The 19,791-nt window shown below is 40.1% G+C and overlaps 3 protein-coding genes across 3 annotated transcripts; 2 read left to right on the top strand and 1 right to left on the bottom strand.

Moving 5' to 3' along the window:
* The first annotated feature begins 243 nt into the window (after positions 1–243).
* ttc5 (tetratricopeptide repeat domain 5) lies at positions 244–7,596 on the top strand. The gene is made up of 10 exons (XM_051898493.1): positions 244–384; positions 1,131–1,263; positions 1,460–1,671; positions 2,700–2,853; positions 3,718–3,809; positions 3,898–3,954; positions 4,211–4,357; positions 4,977–5,191; positions 5,910–6,054; positions 7,230–7,596. The coding sequence occupies exons 1-10, from the start codon at positions 322–324 to the stop codon at positions 7,347–7,349; spliced, it is 1,338 nt and encodes a 445-aa protein (XP_051754453.1). The 5' UTR covers positions 244–321; the 3' UTR covers positions 7,350–7,596.
* A 58-nt stretch (positions 7,597–7,654) lies between these two features.
* LOC127515156 (E3 ubiquitin-protein ligase CCNB1IP1) lies at positions 7,655–11,340 on the bottom strand. Its single transcript, XM_051898494.1, has 4 exons — positions 9,032–11,340; positions 8,782–8,928; positions 8,277–8,433; positions 7,655–8,070 (listed from the first exon to the last, which is right to left on the bottom strand). Exons 1-4 carry the CDS (start codon positions 9,326–9,328, stop codon positions 7,916–7,918), a joined length of 756 nt encoding a protein of 251 aa, XP_051754454.1. The 5' UTR covers positions 9,329–11,340; the 3' UTR covers positions 7,655–7,915.
* Positions 11,341–11,623: 283 nt separating this feature from the next.
* Positions 11,624–18,190, top strand: si:ch211-212k18.5 (sal-like protein 4). Its single transcript, XM_051898485.1, has 3 exons — positions 11,624–12,026; positions 13,780–16,967; positions 17,095–18,190. The coding sequence occupies exons 1-3, from the start codon at positions 11,951–11,953 to the stop codon at positions 17,317–17,319; spliced, it is 3,489 nt and encodes a 1,162-aa protein (XP_051754445.1). The 5' UTR covers positions 11,624–11,950; the 3' UTR covers positions 17,320–18,190.
* Positions 18,191–19,791: the final 1,601 nt, after the last annotated feature.

The following is a 19,791-nucleotide window of genomic DNA, read 5'->3' as shown; positions in this document are numbered from 1 at the left end:
ATGTAAATTTATTTATATAAATATATGTAAATTTATTTATTTATTGGTCGTTTGTTTGCCTGGATATGACTAAAACAAAAAAATTCAACCTCAAAGCATTGGAAGGATACTTTTCCTATTTATAAAGTATTTTATACAAATCTAAAATTCTTTAGTGTATAAATACTACAAACTTGATAAAATATTTGTAAATATCCATTATTATTACCATAGACTGTAAAAAAAAAAAAAAAACCTGTCGTCTCCTGATCAGTAGGGGGCGCCCATACACACCCGTCTGTGTTTATCACGCTTACTCGGGTCCTGCTTTACATACTAAAGATGGCCGAGGTTGACAAAGATGGGGAGAAAACAACAGACAAAGATGATTTGCAAGCTTTAAAGGTTTGAACTGACCATTTCATTTCCTTCTCTCTTTTCGTGAGCTCAAATAAATAGGCATCACCGTATTCATATGATGTTGTCGATGATGTATAATGTACACATGACTGCTGCACCGCCTGTCACTATAACAACTGATACACTGCATTGCAACAATATTCAACGAACACGTTACAAGACAAGCAGCATCTGCATCTTTTTGATTAAACTCTCTGTAGTGTCGACGGACGTGTTATCCATCGTGTGGTGTAATGCTTGTTTTACCCATCATTCACCTCTCTCTACAAGGAGACACTTATTGTAATACTGTAAAACCATATTAAGCTAATTTGAGTTCCTTTTTAAGTAATGTAAGAAGCTACCTGAACCCTTTTAGTCGTTTTAAGATAACTCTCTTTTACTATGATCTCTTTTTTTTATGACAAATACTATTATGCCACAGTTTCTCATAACTGCAGTTAATATGTTGATAGAAGCAGTATATACATATGTACAATAATAATGTTTGTAATGTCTTCTGACAAACTCACTCACCCACCAATCGCGTTCATTTTATTGAAAACGAATGCGATGCAAGTGAGTGGTGACTGGGGCTTTCAAAGTCCTGCCTTTGTCTTTCACAGGGGGACTAAATCATGGTGACATAATTTATTTTCGGCTGAATTATTCCTTTAATGCATGAAATCTCTTTGAGTTCTTGAGGAATTTCAAATGTGCAGTTGTTTAATAATAGCACATTTCTCTCACAGGAGCTGGTAGATGATTTGTACTCCTTTAGGGACCGTTACTTTGAGACACACAGTGTTGAAAATGCTGGTAGGAAACAGAATGATGTTGCTCAAGAGATGGAAAAGACACTTGAGAGGCTGGAGGAAAAGGAAGGTGAGCATTAGGTCTTTGTTTTCTACAAATTTTTCTTGTAAAGAAGTCTTACTGTTTAATAAAATTTATTCTGATAATTAATTTAAAAAATATTACTAAAAATATAGCAAAATCTTTCATTATTCACTCTTGGGTAAGTAAAAATGTTTATATATATATAATATATATTAATATGCCCTGCCCTCTCTTTCAACAGACTTGTACAAACACAGCGCCCAGTTCTTGCTGCTACGGGGTCGGTGTCTGAATGTGGCTTCGGGATTTAGTCAGGCTGCAGAGGAGTGTCTGTCCCGGGCTGTTAAACTGGAACCGGGTTTGGTGGAAGGCTGGAACACACTGGGAGAGCAGTACTGGAAAAAAGGAGACCTTACGGCGGCCAAGACCTGCTTCACAGGTGCACTACAGCAGGTAAGTATTATTATAGCAAAAAACAATGGGTCTCTTTCATTAAAGCCCTATCCGGACAGGATTAGTTTTCCCGACGTCAGAGAAATTTGTATTCCGCAGACGTACTTTGTGATTTTTAATCCTGTCTGAATCTGCCAAGTCTGTGTAAAGTCTCCAGGGTGAATCACTTACTGTTTTTCAGCAAACTCAACGGTCCTCACATACTCTGGATGGCCTTATAATTGTGTTATAATGAAATTTTATACATAAATATGTCATTTTAAATGCATTTCCAGTGAAAGAGGAAGAAATGTTGCTATATAGCTTGAGCTGTAAGCTGGTGCTGACATTCGTAACTTGAATGTGCGAGGTTTCTGTGTCATCTGCTTCCAGTTTTTTTTAAGCTGTGCAATAATGCTGCTTGATATTGCAAACTGGTATTTGTTATCATATTACTTTAATATATTATATATAACATAAACAACCTGTTTGTAGCGCAAATAGTTTTACAGTTTCCTGCATTTTGTTATACTTCTAGCTCTTTACCTATAACGGCTAATAAATCTTGCACATTCACTTTAAATAGGCACTTACTTCTGCATTGCAAAATAAAGTGGATATAACAGCACGGATCTACATATGTACAGCTGGCTAATGAGAGGTCTGTACAAAAGGGACAACCTGTCACTCACATGAGATCGACCAATAGCAAACCACAACCATCCAACGATCTAATCAGTTCCCGACAGACAAAATCAAGTCCCTTCCTACATTTTTTTTCTTGTTCGAGAAACCGTTTCACTAGGATATACATCATTATAGGGAAGAAAAGACTGTCACAACTTTTGTTTCATGAGGATTTTAAAAATGCACGTGTTGTGAATTAGGCTTCATTTTCCGTGGCAAGTTCACCTGTACGTATAAATATGAAGTAATCCATGCAGTTATTAGTGAACAAGACCCAATGTCTTTTATGATATCTGCCTGTTTTGATATGGTACTGCTCATGAAGTGCACAGATTAACCCTTGGTGTCTTATCTTCATTCAGAGTAGGAACAAAGTGTCTCTGAGAAGCCTGTCTATGGTGCTACGACAGCTGCCACCAGAAGGGGACGCACAGGAGCAGAGCAAGCGCATTGTGGAGAGTGTGGAGATGGCTAGGCAGGCTGTGCAACTCGACGTCACTGATGGGACTTCGTGGTGTGAGTGAATTACTCTGATGATGTAGAAATGACACATTAGGTGCGTTCCTTTCGAAGTGGAGAGGGAAATTTGCACAACGCTATACAGCACTTAAAGGGATAGTTCACCCAAAAATGAAAATTCTGTCATCATTTACTCACCCTCAGGTTGTTCTAAACCTGTACAAATTTCTTCCTTCTGCTGAACACAAAGGAAGATATTTTGAAGAATGTGGAAAACTGAACAGTTTTGGGGCACCATTGACTTCCATAGTATTTTTTTTTTTTTTTTCTACTATGGAAGTCAATGGTGCCCCAAAGCAGCCTAGTTACAAACTTTCTATCTTCATTTGTGTTCAACAGAACAAAGAAATTTATACAGGTTTGGAACAACTTGAGGGGGAGTAAATGATGACAGAATTTTCATTTTTGGGTGAACTATCCCTTTAAAGGGTAATATGGTATAATGCTAAAAATCCATCCACTCCTTTCTTTTTAAAATCCCCATAATCATAAACAGTCCCTCAAAATGCACAGCTCCAGATTTCCCTCTACTCTTACGTAAGAGTAGGGAAGCCCCGCCCATGACTGGTGATAATCTGCCCTATTAGCATAGATACCGCCCTGAGTGAGCTGCAGCAGTTTGCCAGTTCTGTTTCCTCGCTGTAGCAGCTGGAGATATAATGTAAGTGCCAAAAAACATTACAAATGTTCTGTTATTGGATGTACCAACGAACATAAGAGTCTCCATAGACTCTCTGCATCTGAGCCACTGAGGAAACCGTGGTAGAATTTAATTTAGCATCTCTGAATACAGACCGATTATAATGTTAGTATAATGAGAAAAATTTGAATAAATTAATTTGTTTTGCTTTGACCCAACAGATGTTTTAGGGAACGCATATATCTCCATGTTTTTCACCAGTGGACAGAAACCACAGCTCTCTCAACAGGCCCTCAGTGCCTATGCACAGGCTGTGAGTATCTCTCTCATGTATCACCTAATCATTAATATAGTGGTTAACATCATCTTACCTTTTGATTTTTATCTGTCCATATTTACAGGAGAAAATCGATAAAGCATCCTCCATGAATCCTGACCTCCACTTCAACAGAGCTACGGTAACAATTCTTTCATTTGCTTTGACACATGCTTTCTCAAACAGAGCTGTGCGCCAGCAAATGTGTCACAGTAAAAGATTATTCAATGCTCATTTTTATTATCATTACTTCGTTTCCTGCTTTCTGCTGTTCTCTGGCTTTCTCAGTCAACCTATTGGCTGATGGAAGACTGTTAGTGCTGTTTGGGTACCAGACAAAACACTGATTTTGGGTACCAGTCAAGCCTACAAAACCAACATGTCCTTTCTGTCACCAGTTGTTCCAGTATGAGGAGATGTACAGTTCAGCTCTGGATGGATACAGCCGTGCTGCAGCCCTAGACCCTGGCTGGGAAGAGGCACAGGAGAGGGAAAAACAGCTACTGAAATACCTAGACCAGATTACAATGTTACTAGAGACCAAGGTGAGAGAAATACACTGGCGCAGAGCAGGTGTTTTCAATTCATTCCTATGGGAGCTGAGCTATTGTGGGATTGACAACGGATCAGAAAAAACTTTGAGAGCATCCAAGAACTTCGAAAAGTTCAGAAAGGCTCAACTTTATGCAAATGTAAAGTGAAAAATGGCAGGTGGCAGCCAGTCGCTGTCAGGTGCAGATAGTGATGTCTGTCAAGAGTGTTTCAAAATCTGAGAACTGTACTGGAGTTTCTGTTGAATTTAGTCTGTAAATCATATTATTTACATGCGTTGCACTTGTTACATGCAGTTTGGATGCTTTGTGAATTAAATCGCTGGGTTACAAAAGTTCATTAATTTGACACTGTATCTTTACTTTGAAGTAAAAAAAAAAAAAAAAAAAAAGTGCCCAAAGCGAAGCTGTTGTAGTGTTTTGAGTGGTACTAAGTAGAGTTTTGCCAGTGCAGTGTACACACACCTTTTGTTTAGTTCAGTTAATGCTATAAAAGCTCATCGGAAAGCTTGTTATTTTGGGTTGTTTCCAGCAGATGGCAGTGGAGTACAGTCAAACAATATTCCAGACTTCCATAAGCAATCACAATAACCAAACTCTCTCTGTGTTTCAGGGAAAAGTAAAAGCGCGGCGTCTTCGTAACATGCTTTCGTCCCTCAGTACCTCCTCCTTGGGCCCGTGCTCTTCCCCTCAGTTCCGGTCTCCCTCAGGCCGCGTGGGAACCCTTGAACCCCGCAGCTTATCCGCCCTCACTCATGGCCACAACGGTGGGGTGGCAGCACTCGGAAAAGTTGTCTTCAGCCTGGCCTCAGAGGGCCGTATGGCCTTGTGAGTTTGAATGCCTCTGCTACCCCCTGTACATTCGATGAATATTTAATAAACATTTCTCAATATGTATCCATTCATCTATATTAGCAGTCAGATACTAGATATAGTTAAAAGTACAGTAAGCGATTTCTGAGAAACACTGTTGATATTTGAAGTCAACCCAAACAAACACACCCCTCTTTTCATTGCTCCGGCCCCAAAATGCACAAACATGCAGTGCAAGAGTGGATGTCTCCTCAGCTCCAGGCAAACAATGACTCTCAAAACTGTCCTGTTACAGCTAACATTGCAACAACAGCATATCTTGGTTCTGTGAAACAGAGCAAAACCAATTTTACTCACATATGGAGCAGAAACAACGCAACCTCAGCGACCTGTTTTCAGGCCTTCCCGCTTAGGTCTCTCCAGTGCTGGAAAGCTTTTCTAATATTAAAGTTCTTGCCTGATAATAACCCTTATTTATCCAGTGATATTCCTCTGAGCTTTTCTCTTTTGTAATGTCTCTCAGCCATCTCTCTTTCTACAGTCTTTCTTCAAATCTCCCTCATGCTCTCTCTCCTCCCCCATCATGAGTGGACACTGCTACAAGTGTGTCGTGCTGCTCAGTCAGATCCACTTTCAACAACGCTTCTCAGAAAACGCTTGCTGCGCCTTTAAATGTTTGCTTTTTTAGCATTGTGTTTTACTTTTTAAATGGTTTCCTGTTGTTGTTTTGCAGCACATTTGGCATGGTGGACAGTGATGAGACCTGTTGTCTAGTCATGGTGTACAATACAGCAGACAGCTGGGGTGTTTTAATAGGAGATACTGTAGTCATTCCTGAACCACAGGTCAAACGGCACAGCGTAACACATAAAGATAAGGTTTGTGTACGAAACTTTAAAGGTTTATATCTCCACACTTCTCCACATCTCCACAACCATGATGGTTTTCAATTCCATTTTAATTTCAGTATATTTTAAAATATTCCTGTGATGGCAAAGCTGAATTTTCAGCATCATTACTCCAGTGTCACATGGTCCTTCAGAAATTATTCAAAAGGCCTGTTCACACCAAGGACGATAACTGTAGCGATAACAATACATTTTTTTTTTTTTAGGATTCTTTAATGAATAGAAAGTTCAACAGCATTTATTTGAAGTAGAAACCTTTTGTAACATTGTTTTTAATGTAACTTTTGATCAATTTAATGTGCACTTGCTGAATAAAAGTATTAATTTCTTTAAAAGAAATATTACTAACCCCAACGGCCTTTTGAACAGTAGGGTATATATTTACAAAAATTAGCTCATTTAACCCTCTGGTGCTCCTTGCATGTCTTTTTTATTATTATTATTATTATTATTATTATTATTTCAATTAAATGAATGTACTATATTTAGTTTAATAATGTTTATTATTAAAATTTTGTATTTTTTAGGGGATTTTATGTTACTAAATTATATTTACGCTTTAGTCATCCATTTATTACCTGTTAACCACTTGTTGAGCTTAGACCTGAAAATTACATTTCCAACTTAAACTGTCAAAATGCTTTGAAAATATATTTTCAAAAACATGTTTTACTCTAAAACTGAGAGAAAATCAAAGACATTAATCTAAACAAGTTTTTCCAAATTTGAGGTTGACATCTAAATAAAAAAGAACTCAGTAAGATTGTTTGGGCGCAGTACCAAAAGCTTCCACTAGCTGAAATTCGTTTCCCATTCATTTCAAATGTGGTCATTTTTGTACAAGTGTGACTATTTTTTCAGGACCATTTAACCTTTTCACATAATAAACATGATTTGTCTTTGTTGTTTACATAGCAAGTTCCGTAACATTCCGAAGTTAAAAGTTCTAAAATAACAAAAATGTAAAATTAAGTCAGAAATGACTGAAGAGCACCAGAGGGTTAAACAAGTTTGCAGCCATCATCAGTGGCCACAGGTGTGATAACCCAATTGTAATTTAAAAGCACTTTGTTTTTGCATTATGATTGGTGTAATAAATACTGATGTCTTTGTAATATGTTTCTTCTTTGCTTCTCCCTATACAGTCATATGACTTCCGAAGTATACGTGTGGACTCTCCCTTGCTCCTCATAGTCAATGGGAAAAGGCAGGTGATGAAAAGCCAAAGTGCAGCCTTTGTTACTTACAAACCACAGAGTGAATGAAAACCCCAGAGAACGGACATACATACAGTGAGAACATTGAGAGCAATGAGGGTAGTGTTTTTTCCTTTTGTATATATTTTGTTTGGTTCCTGTTTGTGAATACAGGAAAACTCTTTGTACATATTTTTCAAACCATTTCCCTTTTTAATTTTCCTCTTGTTTGTTGATGGGTGTCATTCTGAAAATTGTTCTGTGGTCTGTTTCATATTTGGGTTGTGAAAATAAAAATAAAAAACCCAGAAGTGTACTCAAGTCTTACTCTGATCAATTTGGCAGTGCCTACAGATAAGCCTAATTTACTTAGGGGCTTTTACATATATTTTAATTGACTTCTTTTCGTCACTAAAGTCATTTACATTAGCAGAAACATGTTGGGAGTATTTACATCGTAACACGTTCTCCAAACTCTGAGCAACAGCTTTATCAATAAATAACACATTTGAAAGAACATGGAAAAACTAAAGAGAAAACAACCATACTTGGCAGTCAGAACTGAAATCAGAATTCATAAATGGAAAAAATAAGACTGATACAGCTCATGCATCCTGGTGAAACTCAAGTTAAACTCAGTTTTTCTTGATGAAAGAGTGGGTTCTGTCTCGGGTGGGTGTGCTGAACTGGAAGAAAGTTTTAGCATTGTCTGGTCCCAATGAGAAAAACCTGTCAACTTCTGGTCCCAGGAATGAAGGACTGCTATGGGGAGAGTGTTGTTTGACCAACCCTGATGACAATAATTGCAAAGACATTTTGTATACTATGCTTTACAACAGTCGATCACATTTGAACAATTTAACTCTCAATGGGCTAAAGAACTCTTTACCTGATTTGAATGTAATAGAAATAGCCTCATGCAGTGTAAAAGTAGACAATTGCTATAATTAATTTAAAGTATTACACTTGTGTCTACTTGTCGCTTTTACCCCTAACCTGTAGGGAAAGTGTGGGGCGTGGGATCTTTCTCTTCCATTCCCAGAGTGTGCATACGAAGTGAGTCGAGAAGTCTCTGCAGCTTCTGATATTGCCTGTTGCGTTCATTCAGTCGCTCCAAAACCTCATTGTACTTCTGCTTGTATTCATCCAGCACCTAAAAGTTGGAAATGGACATTCATGGCTGTTAAGAGATGTTTACATGAATTACAAAAAGCATCCCCCTTGTGCTTCTATATATACGGTACCAGTCATAATTGAATGTTTCTTGCCATCTCAAACTTTTCAGAATCATTACTCCAGTAATTTATGAGTTTTTTTGAAGAACCATAAATATGCTTTTAGATGATTTACATTTTTGGTAGCAATTTCGCCACTTCATAGTTTTGATAATATTTCTATTATTCAGAATTGTGTAAAGCTGTTTTTTTTTTTTTTTTTGACTGGTACTGTATATAAACATCGAGTATCGGCATTGGTTTGATGGCATGATCATGTTTGAGACCTTTTTCAGTGATGCGATCTCCCCTCTTAATGCATTTAACTCAAGCTCTCTGCTCTGGTTCTGCTGGGTCATAAACTTCTCCATCTGAAGCACTTGTCCCCCAGCTCTGGACAAATTGTACTCCATCAGCAACCTTTCCTGGTTTACCTGAAAATAACCACAAACAATAGTGATAAGGATGGATGCTTCATCAATCCCAGCCTTTTCTCCGTTTCTGTATTGTGTGATTGCAACCAGGCAGACATCAAACCTGGTAGGTCCAAAAGACTAGTGCGTTATGACTGATTTCCAAAACCGTTTCAGGCTGTAGTCCGACCAAAACCATAGCTTTGTATTGCTCTGATGGTGTCAACTCTGTTCGCAGCACGTCCAGTTTGCCTGAAAGCATGGTGGAGCATACGGGGCAGATGGAAGGTGTGCGGCTGAACGCTTCCGAACCGTGGTGATCACAGAAGACATGAGAGCAGGCCGTGACCCACGCGAAGCCACTCAGCTTTGCCCGGCATTTATGCGAATTACACTGCAAGGTGTATTTAGATGCCGACATGGCGGTTCTTATGGAAGAAAACAGACAACAACGGTTAAATGTAATTGTTCTGTATTTAGGATGTTTTTATAATTAAGCTAACGAACAATGACAAAGATTATGCGCGCGCTTTACGTAAAAGATAATAGCAAAGAGCGGGAAAAATATTCCCCTCTCACATCTCTATTAGGATACTAAAACGGTAAATCAAACTAATGCTGTTATCAAATGTATATCGCTCTTCACAAATATGTAGCTTTTTAAGCTCATAATAGTTACCGAGAATTCGCAACTGTGTTGTTGTTGTTCATTATTTACAGACTGTCAGTCACAGGTAGGTCGCCGCGCGGGCGCAATTGGCCTCATCTGATTGGCTGCTGACTGAGCTAACGCAAATAATAACAAACGCGCCATTATGATGCACTTTTTTCCTCAGGGCAAACAATCTCTAAAACGGTCATAAATAATGTTTATGTAATCAGAAGAACTGACGTACATTGGTCAAGTATGTTGCACTTACCAAAAAAATCTGATGGTTTGCTCTAAAGGAAACAGGAAATTTAATCTTTTTTGCTCACCAAAACTCAAAAATACAGCCAGAAAGGTAATATTGTGAAATATTATTACAATTTTAAATATATATCCTATACTTTAATATATTTTAAAATATAATTCGTTCCTGTGATGGAAAAGCTGAATTTTCAACAGCACATTACAATACAAATACTCAAGTAACATTTCATATTATGTTGACATTTCATTTGTAATGTTGAAAACAGTTTAATATTTCTCACAGATACAGCATTTCTGCCAATTGCATCAACTGAGCATGAGAAAGGTAAGTCTTGGCATTTTCTATTTTGCCCCCTATATTTTTTCCCCCATTTTGGATTTTTTAGATTGACTAGCTATTATGACTCAAATCTATGAGTCATAATAGCTGAAAAAACATTTGAAAAAACATTCCTTGAGTGGAAACTTGGTACGTCCTCTGAACACGATTGAATACATTTTTGGCAATCAATGTTCTGGCTGAATTGAATAAACTATTAAATGAGGAGAGAAATTTTATTAATTTTAGTTGCACTGTTAAGCAAATCAAAAACTTATTTCTTTATGAATGCCCAAATCGTTGCAAATCAGCACCCAACCAAAAACATTTCCCCTGCCCATTTCAGCTAAATTTACAGTATCAATTTAAATAAAGATATAAAAGCAGTATAAGATTATTGTGACTATTTTTCTCTTAAATGATATGTTTAAGGCCTAATGCGCTCACAGATAAGAAAACCTAGCCTACTTTATAGTTAGTGGACAGCTTGGCCTTGTATGAGATACGGTGCAGGTCGGGTGCTTGTTTTTGATACATCTAATTAAAAATGGCTTTTCACTTTATCCCTCCTCCACGTGGTGTATGGGAACAGAGGCGGGGGTGAAAGGGGGGTATTGTGCGGAGCGGCAATGGATCCTGGGGGTGAGGAGAGAGAAAGAGATGCCCACTCAACTGTGTCCAGGTCGCCATTGTTGGAAATTCCCTTCCCATTCAATGCATTTTAAATAGAGCTCCGAATATTCGGACGCACCGACAAAGTGAGCGAGCCGCAGGGGGTCTTTACTCCAGTAGCCCGTGCAGTTATAGTCTATAAGCCGCTTGACGTATCTCATCCCATCACCTTCCTCATCATCTCCTTCAAGTTGTTACTATTATCTTTTTTATTTATATTTATTTATTTATGATTATTATTATTATAAATTTAACAACTTTCTCATCTGGCATATTTTTACATTAACCTACAGTAGCATAGGCTAATCATCCTACAGCCTATCACTTTCTCAGTAATAGCCTATATTTTCTTTAGGTAGCCTGATAAAAGTTACAATCTTTATTTATGTACCTTTTTGAGAATCAGAAAATTTGCAATGTCCCCTAGCCTATTTAAATTTCCCATAAATCTTAGTAGACTATACCAATACAAAAGGTCTCATTCGGGCGCGCTAAATGAAGTGCAGTCATTAAGTTGTTTAAAACAGACAGATGATGTAAGACCCTTGAGGGGTATTAACTTGTTTTTTGCATAAATTACAAGTGTATATGTAGATATAAAACGTCAGGAATTTTCGTATTGACGCATATTGATAAAACTCAGCTGTCTAAATTACTAGAGAGCTGCTTTAGCATTAAGAGAAACGCAAAAGAGGGAGAAAGAAAGAAAAAGAGACGGTGTTCCGCACCATTGAAATGCAAATGTCAGAACAAGGAGAGATTGTATTTTTGTGTGAGTGTGTGTGTGTGTGTCTTTGGAGAGGAGAGGAGGGGAGGGGGGTCCGCAGAGTGGACAAGTTTGAGAAAGGGGACTTGTTGAGGAAAAACAGCCACACACGCACTCGCCAGTTCACACAGCAACAGCGGACGACGTCACGGTCCGCTTCAGCAGTCCACGCGAATTTTAAGTTTTTTTTTTTTTTTTTTTTTTTTTTTTTAAACTAACTCTTTTAACTGATGTCGGTGCTGTTTTAACGCGTCCTGCAAGGTGGATTATTGGCGAACAAGGAGGTTCGGTATTTATTTATTCACAACCGGTCTTCCCATAACTTACAACTTGTTGGTTGATGCCCTTAACTCTCACCGTCTGCTCGTGAATCATGTCACGCCGGAAACAGAAACGGCCCCAACAGCTTGTTAACGCAGACCCCGGGGGCACGCGCTTGATGCTGCAAGGTGAGGAAATCATTCCTTTGTTAATTATTTGTTACCCTAGACTAATTGATAGTTATGTTTAATGTTTAAAAACGATGGGTTAATAAAAAGGTTTTTGCTGAACAATTTTACATAGAGCACCTGTTACCCGAATAATATTTTATATATAAGTTTTATTCATTGCTTAAAATGGGCTCTCTTATCACCTGAAGTGTTATGATACAGGTTAAAATGCACTAGAGTGTTTGGCCCTCTACTCAGTGAGCCATTGTTTAAGAGCTTCAGCACACAGCTCACATTTCTACCATGACCTAACTTTTCAAAAAAAAAAAAAATAAATAAATAAATAAGTAGGCCTAGTTTACTAACATTTCCCGCTAAAAATGTCTGCAAAATGTGTTGTATTGAAAGAAGGCTCTTAAAGACATAGCCAGAGGGCTGGTCTAAAGGTGTTCAGCCGTATGGCTGGTCATTATATTGACATGAATCACTCAGGGGCCATAACTGCTTTAGCTTTTCAGTAACGTCAATCCACCAAGAAACTTGCAGCATAGTCAGTTTGATTGCTGGGGGTCTTTTATGCATTTAGATGAGTCTCCTATTCAGTCTGAATAAGGTGCAGGCAAGGGGGAGGGGATAAAGGGGGTGTTTGGGTAAAGATTAATCTCTTCTCGCTCTATTCTCTCCTCTTCTCCCTTATTCTCTCTCTCATGTTTCCATGTGCTCCTCTTTTCTGCTCCTACCGTGTTCCCCCCTTCCCACTCCCTTGCCTCTATTCACTTTGTACCTCTGCTCAGTTGGGGGTTCCACTGTTAGAATACAGAGAGGAGAAAGAATGCACCGTTGCGTGCATGCATGGAAGGGAAAAAAGTTAGCTAAGGAATCTTAAAGATACAGCACCTTTGTGATTTGATTTCTATAGCTTTTGGCAGGAGCAGGTAGTATGTTGTGAGGGGATTTTATTAGGATTGAGCATTTCTGGGCATTTCAGTAGATTTGATTCCACAGGTCTGTGTACAGTCATTTAGGGTATCAGTATGCCACAGAGAGTTAAAATAGTTTGTCTGTCAGTCAATCCACAATTTTCCCAACCCCCTTCTTCTAGTTCTTTTTCTCCGCTCAAGATTCTAAAAGAATTTGACCTTAGAGCTCATGAGGTTAGGTCATCTAGCCAATCAGAGCACATGGACAGTGCCCAAAACCTTTTCTATGCCGTAACCTCTGACCCTGTGTAGGGTCAGGGGGAAGGGTGAATAGAGAGATGAAAGATGTAGTTGATGGACAGAGGGTTGGGTTAAGAGGGGTTGTGGGTTGTTGTGGTGATATCTATTGTCCTTTAAAAAGCGTTGCAATAGCTGCAAGGTGGTTAGTGAGTTGTGGCAATAGTGACGACAGAAGACGTGAGCATTGTATATGAAGGTTGTGATTTAAGGGTGAAAGATCATTAAGAATGCGGAATGACGAGTGGCCACTCCACTCGTCATTCCGCATTCTTAATGATCTTTCACCCTTAAATCACAACCTTCATATACCATGCTTCTGTATTCAGCGTTTTGTGAAAGAAAACTGTTGACAAAGGAGTTGGCCTATAATATGAAGGCTTTCTCATAACTCACTGTTATAGAACTCAGTTGTAAACAATTAATATATAAAATAAAATTATAAAATAATACAACAATGCTATAGCAATATAATGTTTTTAAGTAATTGTAGTTGTCTGAGGATAAATACTATATTTGTATAAACTTATACTTAATTTTCTCTTTTTTTCCAGACGACCAGCTTCCAGTGAAATCTCCATCCACCTCTCTTGCCTCTGAAGCTACCTCATCATCTTCCTCTTCCTCTCCTACATCCCTTCAGGACTGTCAGCCTCCTTTGGCCCCAAGACCGTCTCCAGGTGGCCTTCATGCTCCCTCGCTCCCCAACGAGAGCTCATCTCCTCCCCACTGGCCAAATCACATTGCCTCATATTCCACATCACTGCCTAATGCACACTCATCTCTCTCTCCGGACTTCCCACACCCTTCTCTGTCCTCCCAGACCCACTCTCCTCCTCCTGGCCAGCAGAAATCCACTCATATTCCATCTCATCAGCCCCTGTCCACTGTGACGTCCCCACCGATGGGTATTTCTGCAACCACCACTACCTCCTCTTCCTCCTCTTTATCATCTTCATCATCGCTGGGTGCCCCACCACATCAAGGAAGCCCTAGTCCCATCCACCAAACTCCTTCGTCACCTTCAGAGCAACTCCAGGTGCCTCCGACCCTCGCTGTACTATTGGAGGAGCTTAGGGTCCTGCAGCAAAGACAGATTCACCAAATGCAGATTACAGAAGAGATCTGCAGGCAGGTGCTGCGTCTAGGTGGTATGGTCAGTGCCCAAGATGCACCTCAGGGATCTGTGGAGGGTCAACAGAGAGATGCAGGCTCTAGCTCCCCACCTAATACTGTCTCTGGTGCCTCTTTAATTCCCCAAGCTCCTGCATCCAAGCCCAACCTATCTCACACTAATGGAACCAGAGCTCTTTATTCCACAACTTCATCTTCAACATCTTCCTCATCCTTAGTCACGTCTTCAGCCTCTATGCACCCTCTCTCTCTAACGCTTGGACTTCCACCTCGTTACCTCAATGAAAAGTCTCCCAACACCTCAATCAGTCATGGCAATGGTGTGAATTTCTCAACTCCTCCCTTGCCCACGGTCAGCCTCTCCCAGGACCAGCTATCTCTCAGTTCCACTATTAGTACGTCAAATGGATCTTCAAGCTCCTCTTCAGGCCGCCAGCAGCACATCTGCCGTTTCTGTGGGAAGGTTCTAAGCAGCGACTCCTCCCTACAGATCCATCTGAGATCCCACACCGGTGAGCGCCCGTACCAGTGTCCAGTCTGCCTCAGTCGCTTCACTACCCGCGGCAACCTCAAAGCCCACTTCCTTCGTCACCGTGAGCAAAATCCTGAGCTGTCACTTTCGCTCTTGCCACCTGCTCTGTCCGAGCAGAGCCAATCAGGATCTGGCTCAGGGCCTTCACAGAGACGCAGAAAACGTCGAGCTGAGGATGATGAGCCTTTTGGGGTTAAGGGTAGTGTAGGTGTGCCAGACAGTTTAGCCCTGAGTTTCCTATCTGGGTCATCTCATCCATCTCCCTCCTCCCTACCATTGCCACCCAGCGTTGATCTGGCCCTGCTTTCCACCGCCCACTCTTTGCTACAGCTTAACCGTGCCTCGGCTGCAGCCGCAGCCTCCGTTTCTACAAGTGTGCAGTCATCATCTTCATCCATCACCTCCTCTGCCATGAACAGTCAATTTAAAGGTGCAAAGCAGCAGAGGTTTGATGAGAATACACCACCACATTCCACCTTACATCCTGGTTCTCCATATTCCCAGCTGGCACATCTTCCGAAGATTCTCTTCCCATCAGGTCCCTCTGCTCACCATCCTAGTCTTGCTCTTCTTCGCCCTCCTCACCTTCCCTCCCCTCACCTCCCACTTACCTTCCCTTTCTCCTCTTACCCCAAACCTCAAAACTCCTCTTCTCCATCCTCCTCTCCATCTTCATCCTCTGCCACCTCTGACACCTCCAAGCTGCAGAGACTGGCTCAGAAGTTAGAGAAGCAGCCTCTCCCAAAAAGCACCAATGAAGGCCAGGTGAACTGCAATACTCAGGCTAATGACATATCCACAACCTCCAACACTAATGCTATCTCAGCTTACAGGAGGGAGATGATGGCAGCCTTAGGTCTGAACCCGAATCCCAGCAGTGAGCCGACTAGCCAAGATCTCCAAGGGTCAACTGCCTCCTCTTTGGTCCCTAATCAGTGTGGGGTGTGCCTCCGTGTCCTCAGCTGCCCAAGGGCATTACGTCTCCACCAGGCCACTCACTTAGGGGAACGTCCATTCCCCTGCAAACTCTGTGGCCGCTCCTTCTCCACAAAGGGAAGTCTAAGGGCTCATTTAGCCACTCACAGAGCACGTCCAGCCAATGCACGTGGCCAGAACTCATGCCCACTCTGTCAGCGCAAGTTTACCAATGCCGTGGTACTGCAGCACCACATTCGCATGCATCTGGGGGGCCAATTACCTCCAGAAGGTAACGGAGACCTGCAGTCAGAGGAAGACTCTGGTCAAATGGATGGAGTTTCCTTACCCAAGACCCTTCAGTCTCTTCCTCTCAATATGAGCATGTCTTCCTCTGCCAGCTTACTGGAGTCTGGTGCTAGCCTAAGAAATGCTACATCAGGTGATGCAGACCAGATCATGGAGTCAGATCAAGATCCCTATGACAACACACCTGAGACTAGTCCAACCCTCACCCTGGAGAAGCAGGACCCCTCCAGAGAAAACAGCCCACCTGACAATTCCATAGCCTCAGATGAGAACCATTATGGCACAGTCCATCACAGCAAGTCTCAAGTTGTCAATGGCTCTGCAGAAGAGGATGAAGACACACCTTTATCACTCTGTACCAGGACCAACTCCCAAGACACCTTGTTTGATAAAAAATGGCACAATGGGCCTTCGCATCACACGGTGATCAGTGGGCCAAAACCTAGTTTAAGCTCTGAAGCTCTCAATCTGTCACCTGCCCTAACTCCACCCTCCAGCCCAGGGTTGTCCACTGAGTCAAAATCAGACCAAAGCAGCGAGCAGACAACACTTCATGTGAATGGGATTGACCATGTTCTTGAACCCAATGATGGTGACTCTCACCCATCCACAGAGAATGCTTCTTTGCACTCTAAAATTCCTGACAGAGCCGTAGAGCAGAAGCTGAAAGCTGAGGATGCACAAGAATCCAAAATGGAGGAGTCTGCAGAAGAGGATCAAAGGAAAGATAAAGAAAAGACCGAAATGACATCATCAGAAACTCCTGTGGCCCTTCCACAACCGCAGCGCTCTGAGAAACCTTACAGCTGCACAGAGTGTGGAAAAGAGTACGCTAGCCGCAGTGGATTGAAGGTACAGAGATTAATGTGTACTTTAAAAAGGTGGATTATGTTAGATGACATTTTATCCATTAAATATTTATGAACTTCTTCTGATATTGTTTATGTGAGAAACAAGACTAATTATTGTGTTTCAACAGGGGCATATGAAAATCCACAGTGGGAGTATGAATCAGTTGGCCAGTACTGCATCCTCACAGTCCTCTGAGGGAAAAGTCATGGAGCGTACAGAGTCGTCGACCCATCGAAAACTGAGAGGAGAGGATGCTAAAAACTTGTCAGAGGAGAGTACAGATAAACTGTCCTTGACTGAGCATCCGGTGTCTACTGCTGACAGAGACGACAGAACTGAAGACACTGCTTAAAAGAATGTGATTAGTTAAGTTTTAGCACTATTCTTGTTTACTGATTTCTATGACAACTTTTTTCAATTTTGTGGTTAGGAGTAGTTTTTAATTGTTTGATATTGTAGAATGGTAGTGAATCAGTCCATATGTAATAGTAGTGCCTTTTCATGAAGACAATTAAATCATATTGATAAAGACTTAGTAAGTCTTCCGACTTCAAATATCAGGATGCACCCAAATTGGATCTTGAAAATAGTATTTGTGTATAACAAATGACAAGCAAATTAATTATGTGTCTAAGTGCAATTTCAGAAATCAATTTGGAATTCCAGGATATACATACAAATACTTTTAAAAAACGTGCAAAATCGAGGAAAAAAGGGACTGACCTGATGTGTGAGATGAGAGAGGATGTGGGATCATACCAAATCCGATGTGCAGCTGAATGTAAATATCCTTTTTGTTTTATGTACTCTGTGTTTATTTTCTTTCATGCTGCTGTTCTTTGTAGGTGTTTCTCTAAATAGCTGCACTATATCTGTGACTGCTGAAACTCTTATTGACAAGGGAGGTTTATATTAACAATGATGGAACAGAAATGCTGAGAGTCATATTTTTTTCTGCCCAATCAATGCCTGTTCTTCAACCTTCTTAATGTAGTGGTTTGTAAGTATTTTTTTTTTTTTATTATGAAAAACAGCAAATCAGATCAGTTATCACAATGCTGTAGATGAGAAAAAGTGGCTCAAAATTTGTAAACATTTATGCATTATTTTCTGTTATCTTGAAGGTTGTTGGCCCTGTTGAACACTGTTTTGTAAATTTCTTGGATGTAATGTGGTCCTAACTTGTCAAAGAGAAAAATAAAGTCAGAATGAATGTTTCACAATTAGTTTTTACTTTTTTTCTGTTATTTTAATTGCATTGAACACAAAACTTCCATTTGTAAAGCTATTTTCAGCATCCTGTGAGGTGTCTTTTTGTTCTTGTTCCATAAGGTTCGATATTCCTGAGCAATTGTCTTCATTCACCCCCCTTTTTCTGAAAAGTCTGTTTCCTTTAATATGTTTAGTTCCCCAGTTTGATGGTGTGCATGTTGATGGCTGTATGTGTGTATGTTGTGTGTGTGTTTGTTTGTTCACACACACACACACACACACACACACACACACACACACACACACATACATACACATATACTTGTGTAATGTGATTGAGTGTGCAGCTGTACAGACTTCACTCCCTCCCCTCAAACACCCTCTCGCTTTCTGTGTCATGCTCTCTTTCATATGCTCGCTCTTTCATTTTCTCTTTCATTCTTTGCCTCTTTCACTCTCTTTCTATCCCCCCTCTCTCCCTGTGTAATGCGGCTGACACACAGGAAGCTCTAATCCTCACACAATGTCCCCCCTCATCCCCCCTGAGCGTCTCTGCGCGGGATGAAGGGGAGGTGGAGACCGACCCGGCCAGCTGTCCCTAAAATGGCTCCTAATCCTGCCTCTGCCAGGCCCTTGAAACCATGACAACCTGTAACCAAGGAGAGAAATTTTGAGGTTGAGAGGGAGACGAACAATGAGCCAGAAACGAGGCATGTGGTAGAAGTTTGTCCACATGCATTCAGGAAGGGATAAAGACATGTCTCAATCAAAAATAAGGAAATCTTCCAGAGACAATGCCAAATATGCCAGAATGTAGTGCCTTAAGATGCAAAAAAGCAGCAGGACTGATGAATAGATCTTTAATGAGCAGTTGTCAAAGATAATTAAAAGATTGCTAATTTATTAAATCAATGGATGAAAAGTAAAGCTTCTTTTCATTTAGACTCAACAGTGCATGTGGTACATAAACCAGTTATCCCAACATTATATTTGTAAATCATTGTACCTAACTAAATTCTGTTTGTTTATATATATATATATATATATATAATTTTAACTTTTAATATGTTGATTTGCACATTCATTTAGTAATTAGTGTAATTTAGAAAACATCATCTTGTAAACATGTTCCAAAAAAAGCTAAATACTAGGTAAAATGTATTTAAAAAATACAATCATAACATAGATAATTTTAAAGTGTAATGAAAGTACTAAAGCAGTAGTAGTAATAGTAGTAAAAACGGCAGCAATGGGAAAGTGTTTCCATTGCAAGTCAAGAAAAACAGATGTGGTGTAATATCCTATTTTGACCGCACGATGGCGACACATGCACAGGTGTGCCGTAAATTATCCAAATCCAATGCCCCTCTTTTAAAACAGTGACAGTAAGCGAATGCTACAAGATCATCGTTTTTTATTGTTTTTTTATTGTCTAATTCATGTAGATGACACCGGTGCCTGTTGTTACACGTTTTACACCAGCCTATTTCTCATGGTATGTTTATTTATTTATTTTTTTTAAAAATCAGTTTCTATAAATGTGTTGTTTTAGTATCATTTTTATACTAGGCTATTACAGTAGCTTATTTATTAATATTTTGAAATAGCTTTC

This window comes from Ctenopharyngodon idella, chromosome 7 (genome assembly GCF_019924925.1).
Source record: "Ctenopharyngodon idella isolate HZGC_01 chromosome 7, HZGC01, whole genome shotgun sequence".
NCBI lineage: Eukaryota > Metazoa > Chordata > Actinopteri > Cypriniformes > Xenocyprididae > Ctenopharyngodon > Ctenopharyngodon idella.
Note: the sequence above shows the minus strand (reverse complement) of the source record. Positions and strands in the feature narration are given on the sequence as shown.

What these genes read in the sequence shown, in the direction of transcription:
- si:ch211-212k18.5 (XM_051898485.1), top strand. Translation starts at nt 11,951, where the DNA reads ATGTCACGCCGGAAACAGAAACGGCCCCAACAGCTTGTTAACGCAGAC. An exon ending in CACGCGCTTGATGCTGCAAG is followed by an intron (nt 12,027 to 13,779) that starts GTGAGGAAATCA and finishes CTTTTTTTCCAG; the next exon opens with ACGACCAGCTTCCAGTGAAA. An exon ending in CTAGCCGCAGTGGATTGAAG is followed by an intron (nt 16,968 to 17,094) that starts GTACAGAGATTA and finishes GTGTTTCAACAG; the next exon opens with GGGCATATGAAAATCCACAG.
- LOC127515156 (XM_051898494.1), bottom strand. Translation starts at nt 9,328, where the DNA reads ATGTCGGCATCTAAATACACCTTGCAGTGTAATTCGCATAAATGCCGG. An exon ending in TAGTCTTTTGGACCTACCAG is followed by an intron (nt 8,929 to 9,031) that starts GTTTGATGTCTG and finishes GGTTATTTTCAG; the next exon opens with GTAAACCAGGAAAGGTTGCT. An exon ending in AGATCGCATCACTGAAAAAG is followed by an intron (nt 8,434 to 8,781) that starts GTCTCAAACATG and finishes TCCAACTTTTAG; the next exon opens with GTGCTGGATGAATACAAGCA.
- ttc5 (XM_051898493.1), top strand. Translation starts at nt 322, where the DNA reads ATGGCCGAGGTTGACAAAGATGGGGAGAAAACAACAGACAAAGATGAT. An exon ending in ATGATTTGCAAGCTTTAAAG is followed by an intron (nt 385 to 1,130) that starts GTTTGAACTGAC and finishes TTTCTCTCACAG; the next exon opens with GAGCTGGTAGATGATTTGTA. An exon ending in CACTGATGGGACTTCGTGGT is followed by an intron (nt 2,854 to 3,717) that starts GTGAGTGAATTA and finishes TTGACCCAACAG; the next exon opens with ATGTTTTAGGGAACGCATAT.